Here is an 18,872-nt window from a genome sequence, read left to right as displayed (position 1 = left end):
AGCAATTTCCACCCACTGTTCTACTTCTACTTTCTGAGGCTAAACAAAACAAATTGACCTCCCCCCATTCCACATAATACAGTAGATCTTCAAATGCTTAAAGACAACAATTATGTCCTATCCACTGCCACAAGCCTTGATTCCCTAACCCCCCCCACATTTATTAGTTACCTACTGTGTGTACATGCTATACTTGACACTGAGAAGGAGATATGAAATTTAGATAGGACATAGGCCCTGCCCTCATGGAGCTTCTAGCCTAATAGGAAGACAAAATATGTAAAACTGTAATAAATAGCATTTTACAAGCATGTCGCAAAACAAAGTACTACATGAGGTCTGAACAGTAAGGTCATTACTGGCCAGGAGTGGAAGAAAACTCATATAGGAGATGGCATTTAAGTAAGGCTGCTCAAGAGTTGCAAGATACTGCTAGCAGGGAAGCCATTGAGAAATTGAATCTTAGTACTGAAGCCAGAGATTCAATGACAAAATGGTTTTTTGGATCATTAGTGCGGAGGAAGAGATTTTCATTTTTCTTGGTCCAACATTAATATTTACTAAAGTGTTTATGTTACAATGGGCTTGCCCAACCAGTTGTGAACATATGTTTGGTTGGACACGACCCCTGTCAGCAGGCCTGAAAGCTGATTATGGCTTCCAGTGTTGTGCTCTGGCAAATCCATCTACTGCAAAGGGGGCAGTCCTTTTAGTGGGGATTTTTTCAAAGGCTATAGGAAGTTTGGGGCATTACTTTCTTCATCTATGATACTTCACCACCTACTCTGTGAAATAGCTGGTTTCAGTATATATTTCCTAGGCCTCAATGGTTTCAGTATATATTTCCTAGGCCTCAATCAGGGCTGAGAGCCTGCCTCTGTCCTCATGTAACTAATAAAGCCCATCTTATAATCTGTCAGAAATTGTTTTTGTTTTTGTTTTCCTTTCAAGACCTGTAATTTCATTCATGTTGAGAATACTGAATGTAGAAGAAATGTTCTTTACTAATAGAGACCATCATCTGGTCCTCCAGTTATAAGTCTTTGAGAACTGCCTGGGGCACCAACCAGGCAGTACACAGTCAATATGTGTCAGATATAGAACTTAGACCCAGGTCTATCTGACTCTGAGGTCTGCTTTCTCTCCTCTAGCCTCTTGTCAGGTGTGGGGAGGAAGTTAAAGTTTCCATAGCTAGTCCCTCTCCCCACTAAGGGGTTCAGCATCTGCTATGCTCAGGACTTAGGTAACAACATGGTCCTAAGAGTATCCTAGAAAACAGAAACTGTTTAGAACCACGAGGATACTTCCCGTTTCTCTGCTTTTACCTATGAGATGCCACATAAGCCTATGAGGATGCTATTGCTAACCATCTCTGCTCTGTCCTCAGGTCCCTCAGCTGTGTCAGGTGCCATGAGGTTCAGCCGGAGACCAACCTGTCCTGATACTTCGATTGCTGCCAGCCTCCCCACGCCCCCTGTCCCACGTCACAGGAAGAGCCACAGCCTGGGAAACAAGTGGGTGACAGCTCCAAAATGGTCCTTGAAGTTAATTGCAATGCCCCTCGGATTAAGCAGCTTGTACTCATCGAATATTATCCTTTTCCGCTCTTTTCCCACTGACTTTTAGTGATTTCTTATAAGGATTCTTAACTGTAAGAATTTGTGAACTTGTTTTATAAAAATGTCTTGATTATTCAATATTTTATTTATTTTTCAATATGTATTTTGTTTTATCCATTGAAAAACATTATTCTCAGAAGGGCTTATAGGTTTTACAAGATTGCCAAAGGGGTCCATAACACTCAAACAGGTTGAGAAGCCATGCTCTAGCATTTACTCACAGTTCCTGACTCTTCAGAGGCTCATATATGTTCTCATCACAATCCAGGAAATTAGACCATAGGATTTAGAGCTAGAAGGCATCTCAGCAGTCATCTTGTTCCCTTATGTTAAAGATGAAGAAACTGAGGCCCAGAAAGAAGAAGTAAGAGGTATTAGGTAACTGAGCTAGAATTTGCACCCCAGTTGCCTGACTCTAAATCTTGGGCTCTTTCTATAACAGAGGGGTAGACTTGTGCAGAATGTAGATCTTTTCTAGTTTGGATATGTTTGTGATGGATACCATGATACTAGTATTCATTAACCGTTCTAAGGAGCCCGGAGTCTCCCCTTGGGAATTCATCTGATATTCTCACACCTTCCTCATCTATGAGCTCACTGCAGTGAGGGGTTAAAGGATGTTTAGCCAATCCTTAGAAGAAGGTTAACTCCCAGCCTTAGCTGTGGCTTTTGGCGTTAGCAAGCTGCCTACCTGACTTAGTAAAAATAATCTGGTTTAGAGGTTTACAACAGGTCCCTTAGACTCTGTAGACCTTGTAGAATATTAAAGTTGGAAAAGAACCTTAGGAACCTGTGGGTTCACCTACCAGATGCCAAATCTTTGTATCAGATCCATCAAATTTCTAGCCTATCTGAATTCTTCAATTGTTTATCTATTCATTCATTCAATAAGAATGGATTAAGTGCCTATCAAGGGGAAGGTCCTATACTCTGTGCTGGAGATATAAAAGGGAAAAATAACAATCCTTGATCTTAGGGAGCTGACTGTCTGCTAGAGAGACTACAACATGCTAGGAAGGTATCACCCAGCACCAGAGCTCAAAGCCAGCCTGCCTTTTTCCTTGGACTAAGTATTCCATCATGTGCAATAGGGTCAGGGATTGGTACTAAAGAAATGCTAATGGCCTGCATCTGCAGGGCTTACAACCTCTATCCAGGCCAAAAAATGCTCTTAGTAGGCCTTTATCAGCAGAAGTGGTGAGCAGGATGGAAAACGCCTTCATCAGTTAGCTGGAGCATCCTAGAATTTAGAACTGAAAGGGACCAGAGGATTTTAAGCTTGTTAGAACCAAAAAGATAGCAGGATTTAGAATTGGAAGGAATCACTTGGTTCATAGGATATAAAGAACCTTAAAGATCATCTAATCCAAACCCCTCATTTTACAGATAAAGAAAACCGAGACCCAAAAAGGACCAGTAACCTGCCCGGGTCAAGCAGCAGACTTTTTTTTTTTGTAGTGCTGAAACTTGAACCCAGACCCTCTGAATTCAAATCGACTGCTTTTTTCATTTTATCATAATTCAAGTTGACAGAGATCTCTACTCCAACTTTGTCATTTTGCAAATGAGGAAACAGAGGCCTAGGCAGGTGAAATAACTTAATAATAACTAGCATTTATATATCATTTTAAAGTTTGCAAAGTGCTTTGCACGTATCTTCTCAGTTGATCCTCACAACCCCATAATTTAAGTGCTGTGATTAGCCCTATTTTACAGATAAGGAAACTGAGGCTGAGAGAGGTTAGGTTTTATAGCTAGTGTCTGAGGCAGGATTTGAACTCAGGTCTTTCTGACTCCAAATCCAGCACTCTATGACTGTATCACCTAGCTACCTCTGCCTCAAACAATGTCACACATCCAGTAAGTAGCAAAATCAGGATGCAAGTCTATGTCCTCCAAATCATAAAAATTAGACCTAGAAGATACAACTAGGTTCGGATTAATGCAAATAATGAATCCTCTGAAGTAGTTACACTTCATGTTATGTTTGGGCTGGAACCAATTACTGTATTTCACATAATCATAACTTCAACAATGCAAATTTGGGTACATAGGGCCACTTCAGGGGAAATTCCATATCCATACTAATTGGGACCTAGCTATTTCTTAAAAGTGAAGTAGTCTAATCCTCAGGATTCAAACCCATGTCCTCTAGTCCCAAATCATATGACTATGGAGCTAGAAGGTGCCTAAAAGGTGACCTAGTTTAACCCCCTCAGTATATAGAGGAGTAGACTGAGGCCCAGCTAGGAGAATTGACTTGCCTTAAGTCACACATGAGTTAAGCAGCAAAGCTAGGATTCAAACCCATACCTTCTTACTCCAAATCATAGGAATAAGAGCTAAAAGTTACTTTAGAGATGAACTAGTCTAATCTCATTTTACGGACGAGGAAACTGAGGCCCAGGGAAGAGATGTGACTTGCCCAAGACCTTACAAGTAGTAAGGAGCAGATTGGGGTTGAAACCCAAGCCTTTTGACTGGGCTCTTTCCACTATCAGGAAAGGTCCCTGTGGCTGCCAGGCCCTGGATGCCTGGACAAATATGCATTGGAGATCAGAGAGAGGACTGGGTGATGATAATGGAGATGCCTAAGGGCTTCTGCCTTTTTTCTCCCTTTCCAGTATGATGTGTCAGTTCAGTGTAGTTGAGAGTAAAAGTGCAACGTTCCCATCGGAGAGACCTCGTCACCTGCTGGATGACAGTGTTCTAGAGCCCCACAGTCCAGGCAGGGGCCAGGGCCGGGGCCTGCCCCTCACCTCCTCTGCTGTCACCAATGGACTCTCCTTAGGTAAGACTCCCCCGGCCTGGGGGCAGGCGGGACGCAAACTGTTTGCTCCGTGTCTGTCTCTGTGTGTCGCTGTGGAAAGCACAATGATGCCTGTCCCTTCAGCCAAGCTCAGTCTGCTGACCCTAAAGGTGTGTCACTTAGGGAGCATTCTGGCACCTCTCAGCACCTGCTCCCTTACCGTGGGCCTGGGCCTGGGCAGCACATGAGGCTGTTCTGTGATCTCCTTTCTGAGCCTTTCCCCTCCTGCCAGATGTGTTCATCTGGACCCAGGCTAGGTACAGTTGTGCTTCAGTCAGGGCAGACGTTACATTGCCAAAAATCAAAACTAAAAAAATACTGGCCATAAGCCATCAGTTTATTAAGAAGCAAATGGATTCTATGATATCAGCCATGCTGACCCAATGCCAAAGATGGCAACTCTAAGCAGGAACTACTGATGGCCTTAGAGAAACCACCTCTCAGAAGGAGCACTGAAAGCAGGAGATGGCCAGACCCCCAAGAGAGCTCTGGGCTGAGTTCACAGACTCAGCCATCATCAGTACAACCCAGCAGACCAGCCATGGCCCATTCTTTAGGAGCCTTACTCTAGCTCCTATTCCTCACCAGGAACACAGGAAGCAAACTGTTATTATTCTCAGAAGGAATTCTTAGTCAGCGTCCTCAGCAGGGGCTAGAGTACTTACCAGCCTCAAAGTTCTATCCCAAGAAGCTGCCTGAGACCTCTGAGCACAGAGTCTGAGCCAGAGGAAATCTCAGGAGTGCCCTGTGCAAAGACAAGGGGAGCACTTTGGGGCACTTGGAGCTCCCTGTAGGCATCTGCTTGAGTTTTTCCCTAAATAAGGAAACTTTAGATTCAAGTCAACAGGCATTTATTAAGCTTTTACCATATGCCAGGCATTGTGCTAAACATTGGGGATACAAAGAAAGGCAAAAATAGTCCCAGCCCTCAAAGAGCTAACAATCTGATGGTCTAATTTAGAAAAAGATTTTTCAAGTCAAATGGACTTTTTTTGAACCTTTTAGGAAGAAGGTGGCTGTTGTGTTAATGGAAAGGAATCTGCATATTGAGAGGGTGGGGATCAAGGCCTGACAGCAGAGCAGAAAGGATGTCTAGATAAGTAGCTGACTGGAGTCTGTGGCCTAAGAACTGGGTGAGGACTGTGTAGGTTCCGGATTCAGGCCGGGGGCCAGATGCCCAGGCAGGGGTGGTTTGATTCTCATGACAGAACCTTCCATTCAGAGCCTGCCAAGGGAATGTGAATTAGATGGATCATAACTGAAGCATCATTTGCTTTAAACAAGTGACCATCTTTTAGCTGTTTTTTTTCTCCTTCCTTGTCCCTGCTGCTTCTATAATCTGTGTGCGTGCCCGCCTGTCTGTCTATCTGTCTGTTTCTGCCTTCTGTCCTCCCTCAGTGATCCAGCTCTCTGGTGAATAACTTCTCTCCCAGGGCAGGCAGTTGAATCTGGGATGGTAGCAGACCCAGGAGCTCATGGGCTGAGAGCTGAGGGAGGACTGTCTAGTGTACAGTGGGAATCTAAGATCTGATCAGATATGTAAGCGCCCCAAGTTGCCACATCATGTAATTTTGTTTGTCCTAAAAACTTCTTTACAGAAAGGAATCAGATCACATTGGTAGGGCACAGGAGCCCTCATTATCATTCATTCCAGGGGTAGAGCCTATTCAAAGAGTCAATCTGACACATACGAGCTAAAATATCACCCCCACAATATAACATATGCTCTAGGAGCTGCATATCATCATAGTGAGGCTCCCTCTAATCTAATATAAGCCAAGAAGGTCCCCTCTTAGGTATTTTCTATAATAGAGAAATTGAGAAAGAACGAGTTACCATTTTTTTAAGTCCAATTAATTGATATGTTATCTTTTTTGCTCAGTTCAATACTTCTACAATCTATGATTTGATTACTTTGATGTGGCTACCTCCTTATCTCCTACAGACCCCAACCCACCATGCCATAGAGGACCATCTTCATTAGCTGTCATGGCCAAGCCCTCTGATAAGTCCATCTAGGTTCTGCTAAGGCTGGTCCTCAGATGGCAGACACAGTCTCTCACTGGCTAATAATCAAATATTTTTTCCAGCATTATAGGACCTACCAGAGCTTGTTCTCTGCTGGCCTTGTCCTTTGGGAACACAACCCAAAAGATGGCAACATCATTTGATGACGCTGCCATCAGGCATCAAAGAAGGAGAAGATGGTTTTTTAAGATCAGAAAACATTTTGTGGGAGGATCCTCTCCCCACTGATCTACTCAAAGGGAGTGTGAAGAGGAATGGGATTGAGAGGCCATGGTTTCCTCTTGTCTGCCCCTACCTTTGGGTCCTGTTATCAAACAAGGTTTAGGATTCCAAATAGGATTAGAAACAGGACCTCTTGATTGACCATGGCCAAGTTGGAATCATTGAAACAGAAAATATTTCAAGCCTAAACTTGGGTTTCACAAACTCCAAGCAGAGGGAGAGAATGGGGAGGGAGGATTGGTGCTCAGTCACAGAGGACCCTGAGACGATGCTTGAGGTGAGCAAGTTCTAAAGAATGCAGTAAAATCTAAATTGGAGAAAAACAAGACTTTCCCAAAAAAGGAACTTTCTAAGTTGAGTCAAAGGCCTAGACTTGCTATTAAATGTACAGAAAGGGGAGCCCTAGAGGGAAAGACTATATGGAGTGCAATACATTAACCACACTGTTTTCCCTATCCCTTTTCTGAAGGAGTCTTTTAAGTGGTGTTAATGTAAAGATGAAATATCCTATTATCTTCATTGCCATTTCTAGACTGCTGTACCATCATTTCCCCCAGAGAAAAGTCACGTGGCATTTTAGTCTGGCTCTGACTCCTTGGGCTCTAAGCAAGGACCTATGCCTCCAAGAGCCATTGTGGTGACCTCTCTTCCCATCCCTGCCCTGTGCTCCTCTCTCTCTCCCTCTGACTTTCTTCTGCCTCCCCCACTCTCTCTCTCTCTCCCTCTCTCCTTCCTTCCTTTCTCATTTTTCTCTCCCCTCCTCTTCTTTTCCTCTCCTGATATTTCACCCCCTCCTTTTCTTCCTTATCCCTAACCTAAGCTTTAGACCTGCCCAGGGTCCGCAGCAGTCCTACAGAATGAGAGGAGAGACAAGAACTTTGAGCCAAATGAGAGTGTCTTGTGGTCCTTTCTGGTGTCACCTTCTTTACCAACCTGCCCTACGACTCATGTCCAAAGGCCCTCCCTATACTCTTACACTTTGTCAGCATTGGTGAAGCCCTAGAAAAGGCACTTCAGATTTGAGGAAAGGCATGACAGCTAGCTGAAAGGAAATGATCAGTTTTCAGGTTGAGAAGCCTTGAGCCCCAGGTCAGGCATGTGTTATAGTGCCCTCTACCCAGAAGATTTGCCACTGCAAGGGCAGAGGACATGGCAGACGTTCTCTGATCTCTCTTGTGCTGTTTCCTCCATCCCTATTGCCTTAGCTTAGTGATCTCACTAAGTGGCTGCTAGCACCTAAGATTTTAAATAGTAGCCAGATTAGCTCAAGCCAAGCAAATATAACATTATCAAGGGATACAAATGTATTTAAACCTGACTCTATCCTTGCCAATCCAGGTGAGGCTCTTCTTCACCTGAGGTGTTAAGCTCCTATAACCACTAAGACTTGTTTAAGAGAATAGGGAAAAGCTCAGATATTGTTGTCAAGAACACAGCTGTTGGTGACTTTGGGGACACAAAGTCATTGACATTTGCCAACCCTTTACCTAAGACCTCAGGCAGCCCAATGTAGAGTCTAATGCCCGAGACTTTTCTCAGGGACACACACAGAAAAGCTCTCTTAGATAAACAAAATCCCCAGAGCCACCCTACTTTGATATGAAGTGGCCAAGGTCTCTTGCTGTCCTGTCCCTCTTTCCGATAAAATCACTTCTATAACCACAGTATGAGAGATAGTTCATTAAATAAGTTCAAAGAGATCTGAGATATTTTCTACTTTTATATAGGTAACCTCAAGGTAAGAGAAAGATTAGTATTCTCAGCGAAATTATTACCAATAGCTACTGCCTTGTGTTCCCATATCTAAAATGTCCTGTGTCCTTGATTGTAGCAAGCCAAAGGTCCCCTCACACTCAATTCCAAGAGGAAGGAGCTAACTCCTCACCACTGGCAGCTTTCTAGACAAATCTAGCATCCCCAATATTGGAAATACTAAGGGGGGAAAATGAGAACATATGACCCAGGCATCACTCTACCTGCCTTCCGGGCACAGACAGAGGTTTTAAGAGAAGGGCAACAAGAGGAAACAGAAAAAGCAATCAAACCACCATTCCTCATTCCCACCTCACTGTCACCCCCTAAAAAAGTACATGACTTCTAAACCACTTCTCTAGAATTTAACAGGTTGGATCTAGAACTCTGAAGCTTCTCTGGCCCTGCCTGAGCGCTTCTTTTAGAATCCCCAGGGCCAGAGCATTAACACCAGCTGTGATGTGAAATGTTCATTTACCTATGTTCCTTTTCTAGGCAGTAGTGAAAGCTCAGAGTTTAGTGAAGAGCTGTCTTCAGGGCTGGAAAGGTGAGTGTGGGTTGAACACCCTGAGCTTCCTTCAGTCCCACCAGCAGGGACCTTCCTGTCTCCTTGGCCTGCCTTTAGGAACAGCATGAAACAGCCAATGTGTGAGCACTAAACCTATGGAATAGCTCTCAGGGATTGAAGAACAGTACAAAATCTCTTGAAAGCCATTAGCAGGACTTCAAAAACTCAGTCAAGTGCCTGTCTGTATGACTGTGTTCTCCCCGGGGGTCAGCACTTGGAACCAGAGATGAGGATTACTGGGAAGTGAATGGAGATGTTTTCTACAATGGAAAGAGAGCAGGCTCTGAAGTCTGAGGGCTTCTTGCCTCTGGCATTTATTTGCTACCTATGTAACCTTCCAGAAGGGAGGCTTCTAGGAAGTAAACAGGGGAGAAAATGGAGGGAAGGATTTCCAGGATCATTCAAGGAAGGGGAGATGAAAACAAGAAATTCCATCTTTTTTGGATCAAGGTTTAGTTGGCACCCACAGATCTGTTGGCAGGAACATATCCCAGAGTATCTTGGATTACTCTAGAGGGAATTAATCACCACTCCAAGGGAGGCAGGCTCCAAAGACCACCTGCCCTTCTCTGGTGAGCCCAGTCCCACTTTGCCAGCCTGGCTTTTATTATTTCTCCTGCCTGGGGCAAAAATGTGCAAAGCTCCCAGAGCAGAAGTATCGCAAGACAAGCCCTGAAATTTTTGCAACTTAGGTCCAACTCACAGCTGGTAACAAGGGCAGGAGGAAACTGCAGGGGAGAACTTGGCCCAAGCCTCAATTCCACTAACAACGGAACGCTCTGCAAATGGAAATCTTTCCCAAGACCAGTATAACACTCCTGGTGATCACTGTTTCCTCCAGCTCATAACAGAGGCAGAGTATTTATACTCAGAGTCTGAGAGTCCCACTCGCCCCTGCTCTGGTCAGAACACACACAGAGCAATATTGTGTTCAGTTCTGGGTGCTACATTTTAGGAACGACCCTGGCAATGTGGTTAAGTGACAAGAATGCTGGCTCTGAAGCCAGAGGCCCTCAGTGGGCCTCAGTTTCTTCATCTGTAAAATAATGGGGATGAATTGAATGAACTCTAGGGCCCCCTTCTGCTCAAAATCTGTGATCCTGTTCTATCTGGAAAATATCCAGAGGAAAGAAATCACAATTGTGTAAAGCCCTGGAGTCCAGGCCATACCAGGATCAGGTGAAGGAACTGGGGATGTTCCACCGGGAGGAAAGAAGACTTAGGGAGGAGAGTTGGGGAAGACATAAATTATCTTTAAGTATTATGAAAGGCTGTCATGTGGGAAAGAAAGTCTTTTTGTTCTGCCTGCCTAAGAGGACAGAAATGAGAACAATGGGTAGAAATTGCAGACAGGTTTTGGCTATCAGAAGGGATGACGAGAGAGATAAGAACAACTCTAACACCATTGGGACCTGAGCAGTATTTTCCAGATGCTGATGCATGGCTTCAAATCATGAAGTGCTAATAAATCAAAATGAAAACCCAAGGGAGGACACATGGTGGGTGGAAGCAGGCTGAAGCATGTTACCAATGAAAACTTGCCCATGACAAGTGATATGTGTTTGTCCCAGGCGATGCCAACATGGCAGAGTAAGGGAAGGGGTGGGGCTGGCTCCCTGTAGCCATAAAAGAATGATGGGTAAAACAGGGGGCCTCATGAGAATTAACCACTACCTTTCATCCTGATATACCTTTGACTTTAGAAGTGAGATCTTGAACTCTGTTTCTTACCTTCTCATCTTCTGCCTTACCCTCTCTGCACTTAGTATTCTAGACCTCATTGGCCAGATGCAAAAAAGCCTGGGTTATTTTCTAAGATAGTGACCCAGACCATTGCCTCTTTCATCCAGGAACCTCTTTCCCTAACACTCAGTTGCTTTCCTGTTGATTCCTACTTGTAGGCCAGGAATATAACATCGAAAGGACATCATCAAGGATGTATATTCCTGGAAAAGAAGTTAGGCCAATTATTTAATGAAAATGAGAAATAAAAGATAGCTGAGGTAGAGCATTGGTTCTTCTGAGATATGAAATGAAACAAAGAAAGGCCTCCAGAATGTCGGATAGAAATTCTATAGAAGATTATATAAAGACATTGGCAAGAATTATACAGAATAAGAAATGTCGTCTGGACTTGTAACTACGAGGTAGATTTATGCCCAAATTCATAGTGATTCTGTACTTAGAAAGATAGTTGTGAAATGGCTTATCCTTATGCCCCCAGTTAGAGAGCAAAACTCTCAAACAATGGGCTGGGGATTGAGCTCCCAGTCCTGCATTAGGAAAAGTACCTCTTTCCTATGCAGCTCCCAATACACCCTCATACCACAAACAAAGTCATTTGGCAACAAAAAGACAAGGTTGACCACAGTTGTTTATGTGAAATAATACATAATCCAGCAAATGTTTTCTTTAACAGAATAAATTTAGGAAATAGACAAATGAAAATAGTGCTGGGATGAGGCAGGGCTCACCCAATGTTCTTCTGTCTGCCCTCTGAGCATAGCATTAGGTACATGCTGCTTCCCTCACACACCCATATATCAAATGACTGAGCCTCCTACTTCACTGAGAAGACACGGAGGCCACATGCCATGGAATCCCTCAGCTCCTCCCCACCATCATCCCTTCTTTTCCTTATTCTTTCTAGGCTCAGAAGTAGAATCTTCCCCTACTACTGACCACAATTAATCCCTGTACCTGCAGCCTTCATCCCATTTCCTCCAAGGCCTTGCTCCATTGTCATCCTTGCTTTCTGACACATCTTAAACCTCTCTTTGTCACTGATTCCTTCCCATTTATCTACAATTGTGTTCATAGTACCCCAATTCTAATAAGCCTTCCTCTGATTCTTCTTGAAAAATCATCCCAAATTTAAAAAAAAAAAAAAGGAAAGAGGCATACAGAATCTGCCAGCTGCAGGCTAGGGAGCTTGCCTTTGATTCCTGGGAAATTTTTAGAATCCATCATTAAAGAAATGGTTAGTAAGCACCTAAAAAGAGAAGTAATGAGCACAAAATCTGGAATGACTTTATCAATAACAGATCAGCCAGCCTTATTTTATATCCTTTTTTGACAGAGTCACAAAAATAGTAAATAGTATATAGTTTACCTAGCTTCTGCAAAGCATTTGAAAAAGTATCTCATACAATCCTTGTGGGAAAGATGAGTAGACACGAACTGAACAACAATACAATTACACAGATTCAGACGTGGTTGGTTGGCTAGATTTTAAAAGAGCTCAGGCTTTAATGACTTAATGTCGACTTGACAAGAGCCCTCCATGGGAGTGCACCACTGACCTGAGTGTTGGCCTGTACTAGCTAACAGTTGTGTCAATAACTTGGATGGAATCATAGACCGATCAATCAACAAACATTTATTAAGCACATACTACTATACTGCCAGGATGGTGCAAAATGCTGAGGATGCAGAGACAAAAGTGAAACAGAATGACCTCTCAACGAGTTTAAATTCTATTGGGGAAGAAAAGATGTGTGTATGTACATACACGTATACACATTATATATGCACATGTATATACATATATAAATATATATGTGTGATATATGTGCATACTCACCTACACACATATACCCATATGTGTATGTGTATATTTGTATGCATATTATGTGTACACATGTATGTATATATGCATGTTACAAATAAACATTTCTACAATAGATGCAAGAAAATGGACAAGCGCCAGTAGCTAGTAGGATCGTGTAGAAGGGGATACTTGAACCTCTAAGTCTTAAAGTAAATTAGGAATTTTGAGATGTGGATATGAGAAGGAAAAAGATGGGAAGTGTTTTATATAGATGGCACGCTCATCAGATTTTCAGATGACACACATCTGAATTGGATAGCCAACAGCTAGAGCATTCAGCTAAAAAAAGGAAAATTAAATGAAGTAAATATCAAGTCTTACACTTGCTTCAAAAAATCAACTTGACAACAAGTTTCTCTGATAAAAGTCTCATGTCAAGATACATAAGGAACTGATTTAAATTTATAAGATTAAATGCAGCAATTTCTCAGTAGAGAAAGAGGCAGTTTTCAAAGGAAGAAATCTAAGCTATCGGTAACTATCTAGGGAAAAAATGCTCCAGATCACTAATATTTAGAGAAATGCACACTTAAGTATCTTTGAGATTCTAGTTTACATTCTTCAGATTGAAAAAGATGACAAAAGAGGGAAAACGTCAAATGATGGAAGGGGTGTAGGAAAATAGGCACACTAAGGTGCTCTTGGTGGAGCAATGAATTGGTCTAATCAGTCTGGAAAGCAATTTGGAGCTATAGCCAAAAAGTTACTAAACCCTGTAATACCTTTTGACCCAGTTATACTATTACTAGGCCCATGCTCCAAGAAAGTGGAAAAGAACCTATATGTACAAAAAAAGTATTGATAGCAGCTCTCTTCATAGTAGCACAAAACTTGAAGTTAGGGGGCACTAATCTACTGGGGAATGGCAAAACATGGTATGTGAATGCAATGGAATGTTATTGTACTATAAGAAATCACAAAGTAGACAGTTTCAGAGGAAACTGGAAAGACTTCTATGAACTGATACAGAGTGCAGTGAGCAAAACTAGGAGAACTATTTATATAATTACAACTTGCTAGAGAAAAATGACTTTGCAAGACTTTAAAACTAGCATCACTACAATGATTAAACAATGAGTTCAGAGGACTGGAAATGAAACCCACCCACCTCCTTGCCCCGAAGTGATAGACTTAAATGAAGAATGTGACATGCATTTTTGGAAAGGATTTTTTTTTAGTCAATTGGGGTTAAGTGATTTGCCCAGGGTCACACAGCTTGGGTCAAATGTTTGGTCTGAAGTTGGATTTGAACTCAGGTCCTCCTGACTGCAGAGCCAGTGCTCTATCCACTGCGTCACTGAGCTGCCCCAATGTGACGTGCATTTTTGGACATGGCCAATGTGTAATTTATTTTGCTGGACTATGCATGTTTATTATGAGGGTTTTATTATTTTTTATTTACTTGGAAAGCAAAGGAAGAGGGGTATTAAGTGCTTGTAAAAAAAATGTTTTTAAATAAACTCTACAAGTGCCAGATGAGAGGAAGCATAGTTATTCAGCAGTTTGTCTGAAAAAGGCCTGGTAATTTTAGGGGACTACAAACTCATTATGAGTCATCAGTGTGACGTGGCAGCCAAAAAAGCTAATGTGATCTTGGTTTGCGTTAAGAAGTATAGCTTCTAGGAGTAAGGATGTGATATTCCTTCTTTAGTCTGCCTTGGACAGACTTTCTGGAGTATTGTGTTCAGTTCTGGGCACCACATTGATAAGCTAGAGACTGTGCCCTAGGGAAGGACCACCACAAAGGCTTAGCTCCACGTCATACCAAGATCAGTTAAACCTAGAGAAAAGAACACTGTGGGGAGGTGGGGAGGAAGAAGTAGATGGGGGAACATGATAAGTGTGTGTGGGTATTTGAAGGACTTCATGTGGAAAAGGGATTATTCTGTTCGGTTCCAGAGGACAGAATCAGGAGCGCTAGGAAGAAGTTAGAAAGAGGCAAGTCTACACTTGAATGTCAGGAGAAAATGCCCTAGTAATTAGAGCTCTCTAGAAATGGAATGGTTTGCTGCGGGAGATGGTGGGTTTCCCATCACTGGCGGTCCTCAAGCAGAGCCCGAAGGGCTGGGTAGTTTTTAGTGGGTATGCCTTAGGAGTATGAGTGGAGTAGATGTCCAGTGAGGTCCCTTCCCACTCTCAGTTCTGAGATCATGTGATTCTCTCCCATCCGTCGAACCATCCCATCTCTTTGCTCCCTTTCACTGCTAGACTTCTGTTTGGGGGGTGGAAATATCTTTAATAATACCTCTACCTCCTCACTGCCTACTTTCTCCGCAACCCTTTGCAGTCCAGCTTTAGCCTCCGCCATTATTCAAGCTTCTCTCTCAAACAACTTCCAAATACACTGGCCCCTTTTTAGTTCTTATCCTCCTAGGTGGTCCAGTAGGTAGAGCCCTGGACCTGGAGTCAGGAAGACCTGAGTTCAATTCCAGCTGCAGACACTTACTAGCTGGGTGACACTGGGCAAGTCATTTAACCTCTCTCAGTCTCATCTATAAAATGGGAATAATAATAGCACCTACCTCCCAGGGTTAGGAGGATCAAACGAGTTATTTGTAAAGCACTTTACAAACCTTAAAACATTATAAAAAATAAGCAATTATTGACCTTTCTGTAGCTTTTTACACTGCAGACCACCCCATTCTACTATATACTCTCTTGGCCTCAAAGACTTGGCACTCTCCTAGTTCTCCTCCATGACTAGTCCTTCTTTTCCTGTTTTATTGTCTTCTCATGCTCTTCCCAGATCCTTAATGTGGATGCTCCTTAATTGTTTGCCCTTAATCTTCTCTGTGCCCCTTCAGTTGCAATCTCACTCAATCCCATGGCCTCAGCTACCACTTCTATGCAGATGACTCTCAAATCTGTATTTCCAGTTCTGCCTACAAGACAGCTCCACCTAGATGTCCCACCAGCAACATAAAGCCAACGCATCTGAAGATCGAAGCTTTCTAACTTTCCCCCTAAATCTTCTCTTTCTTCCATCTTCATTGTTTCTACCTGTGGCACTTCCATTCAGTCCATGTGTGTGACTGGTCCCCACATTTGTAGCCTGGAATTGGTCTTTCTCTCACCTCTCGTATCCAACCAGCCACCAGTTCTGTTGAAACATCTCTCCAAGCTAGTTCCTCCTCTCTATTCCCACTGCAACCAACCCTGATTCCACCCTTCAGGGATTATCATGGATTATTGCAATAATCTTCTTTCAGATCTTTCTGCCTTGACTCCCTCTCTTCTACTCTATTCTTCATGCTGTTAGAGGAATAATCTTTCCCCTACCTAGATATGGGCATGTCCCTGCCCTGCTTAAAAAATCTCCAGGAGTTTCTTATTGCCTACCAAGTAAAGAGTCCTCTCCCTGGTATTTAAGGCTCTTCGTAACCTGATATCATCCTACCTTTTCAGTCTCATCCCAAAGTTGTCCTTTCCACACATTCTGGGTTCTAGACAAACTGGACTACTCTTTGTCTTCCCCTCCCCTCAGTCTTGCCTTCCCCATGACATGAATTAAGCTCACTCCTCCACACATTTTTAAAGCTGTTCCTCCTGGAGAGCCTGTCATTGAACTATGAATTCCCATTCATGCCAAGGCAAATGGCATATTCCAGGAGATTTTCTAATTTCCAGCCTCCTCCCTCCCCAACAGCCCTTTCCCTTACATTCAACCTAGCACTTTGTTTTGTAACTCTCTAATGCACTTGATCTGTCATCTACTTGATATATGACAGTGATCTGTATTGGTGTCATCCCCCTACTTGGTTGAAAGCTTCTGCAGGTCAGAAATAGTGTCGTCTAACATTTATTTCTCTCAACGCGGAACACTGTGTTCTGCATGCAGGAGAGATTTAATTGTTTGTTTTCGTTTTTGTAAACGTTGGAGAGGGGGGTGGGGGGAAGAGACATAGAGAGAGAGGAGAAGAGAGTGAGATGAAAGGATGTAGGAAGGGAAGGAAAGAAAAGAAAAGTGAAAAGAAGAGTAAGGGGAAAAGGGAAAAAAGGAGAGGGGAGAAGAAGGGAGGTGAATTCTCTTAAATGAAGACATTTTATCTGGGATCAGAATAGTATAGTAAAAAGGGGTCTGGTCTTGGAGTCAAGACTCCTGAGTGGTTCAAATCTGTTAAAAAAAAATTACTAGCTGTGTGACTTTGGATAAGTCACAACCTCTCTGAGCCTCTGTTTCCTTATCTATAAAATGTATATAATGTACTTGTACTTCCTACCTCACAGGCTTATTTTGAAAATCAGTAGAAAGAACCCTATACCCTGAGAAAATATGTCAGTTTTCAAGTCCTGGCTCTGTGACTTACTAGGTATGTGACCGTGAGCAAGCCAATTTTCCTCTCTGAGCCTCAGTTTCCTCATATGAAAAATGAGAATGATGCTACTTGCACTCTCTGCTTCATAGGATTATAGTAAGGAAAGTCTTTTTTTTAAATCTCATGCTATAGAAATGGGAACATTACCGATAAGCCCTGACATAAACACTTGAGACCGTATTTGACTAGGACTCACACAGGTAAACTTGGGCAAATGACTTCTCAGTTTACCATCTGAGGCAGGAGGGCTGATACTTAAGAGGGGTTGAAAGGTTTCAGTGATAAACATTAATAAGACACAGCCATATAAGGATAATTATATGTAAAATGGTTGAAGGAACTCTGTGTTAGCCCTGTGGTCAAGACTCAGTATCTTCCTCTGTAAAGATGGTGGAGGGGGTGGCACCACATGATCTCCCTGCTCTCTTCTAGCTCTAGTGTTCTATGAAGCTGAAAGCAACAGAATTAACTGTATTCCAGAATGAAAACTGGAAGTATCCCCAAATGGCCCAGCAAAGTGTAGAACCCTACAATAAGAGCCTGCTGGTCCAGCCTCTCTGCATCATGCACAGAGTGCTGTTTTGGGAGTCATGAGAGATCTATGCTTGAATCTGGCTTCTAACACTTATTAGTGACAGGGGTGGTGGAACCATCTTGTCATAGCTCCCAAGAACCAACTCTTCAATTTTCTGCATAAATATGTACACCTCAGAAATCAGCAAATGCTACTAATCAAGGCTTCATTTAAGGTGGTGATGGAGAACATGTTCATAATGCAGATCAAGCTTCAATAAACATCTATTAAGAAACTGCTGTGTGCCAGGCACTAGGCTAAACACTGAGGATACAAAAAGAGGCAAAAGATAGTCCCTGCCCTCAAAGAACTTACAATGTAATGGGTGTCGTATGTCCATTTTTTCCCTGTAGAGCTGGTTGTTAAACGTGTACTAGAACACTCCTGTGTGACCCTGCATGATCAACTTAGCTTCTCTGAGCCTCAGTTTCTTCATCTGTAAAAGGAGAATAATATCGTACCTCACAGAGCTATTAAGATCAAATGAGATAATAAATATCAGGTACTTTGCCAACCTTGTAGCCCTATATGAATGTCAGCTATCGTCATCATCATCATCATCATTATTAGGCCCAACTGAGATAATCTCTATGGATAAATTTTGAAATGTATCTTTTAAAATGAATTTTCTTCAAAGAGGAGGTATTAGAAGGCACCTTCCTTTCTTATCTGTAGTGGTAGACTGTGGGCATGAAGTGCTGAATACAATTGGTTTTGGATTTTGGTATGTTGGTTAGTTTTGCTAAGCCAGTCCTTTTTTTCCTCCTTTTTCTTATAAAGTGTGGTTTTCTCAGTGGGGGTGGGGAATGGGGAAAATAGATTGGGAAAGGCAATGTAAAAACTAAAGGTATCAATAAAAAGTTAGAATAAATAAATAAAACTAAATTCATTTTACTGTTCCCAGAGTGGAAACAGGCTTCCCCAGGGGTGTTGCTTACTTAACAGAGCCACAAAGTGGTGAAAGGGAGTGCCAGTGATTTTCTGATGTACTCAGTATAGGATCTTTCCCCTTGATTTATGTCCCTAGAATTGTAATAGTCAGATATTAAAACCAAATCCATTTCTATTTGTCAACAGGGGTCGACTCTATGCTACCTTGGGACCCAATTGGCGGGTTCCAGTTCGGAACTCTCCCAGGACCCGGAGCTGTGTCTACAGGTAAAGGTTGAAGGGAGTGGGAGATTGTCCATCATCCTCCTATTTACCCAATACCTTATGTGTCAGTCAATCACTTGAGGGCTGCCCTGCTCTGGGCTTTGGTAGTTGCCATGAACATTGTGCCAGCCGGCCTGCCTGAAAGTTATCTACAGTGAAGGGGAGACAGTGAGAGACGCTTGGCTCCTCAGCTCCCATGCCTGTTTGCTTACAGCCCAG

The 18,872-nt window shown here is 42.7% G+C and overlaps 1 protein-coding gene across 2 annotated transcripts in view; it reads left to right on the top strand.

The window, feature by feature from the left end:
• RALGPS1 (Ral GEF with PH domain and SH3 binding motif 1) overlaps positions 1 to 18,872 on the top strand; it is a 606,537-nt gene that overhangs the window by 550,184 nt on the left and 37,481 nt on the right. The window contains exons 13-16 of one of the 2 annotated variants that reach the window (XM_020984955.2): positions 1,388 to 1,514; positions 4,244 to 4,410; positions 8,926 to 8,977; positions 18,576 to 18,656. In XM_020984955.2, coding sequence (XP_020840614.1) covers positions 1,388 to 1,514; positions 4,244 to 4,410; positions 8,926 to 8,977; positions 18,576 to 18,656 — 427 coding nt within the window. The remainder of the gene's footprint in view (positions 1 to 1,387; positions 1,515 to 4,243; positions 4,411 to 8,925; positions 8,978 to 18,575; positions 18,657 to 18,872) is intronic. The other variant, XM_020984956.2, reaches the window with a different exon arrangement.

Source organism: Phascolarctos cinereus, unplaced genomic scaffold, assembly GCF_003287225.1.
Source record: "Phascolarctos cinereus isolate Bilbo 61053 unplaced genomic scaffold, phaCin_HiC Scaffold_2;HRSCAF=192, whole genome shotgun sequence".
Classification (NCBI taxonomy): domain Eukaryota; kingdom Metazoa; phylum Chordata; class Mammalia; order Diprotodontia; family Phascolarctidae; genus Phascolarctos; species Phascolarctos cinereus.
Note: the sequence above shows the minus strand (reverse complement) of the source record. Positions and strands in the feature narration are given on the sequence as shown.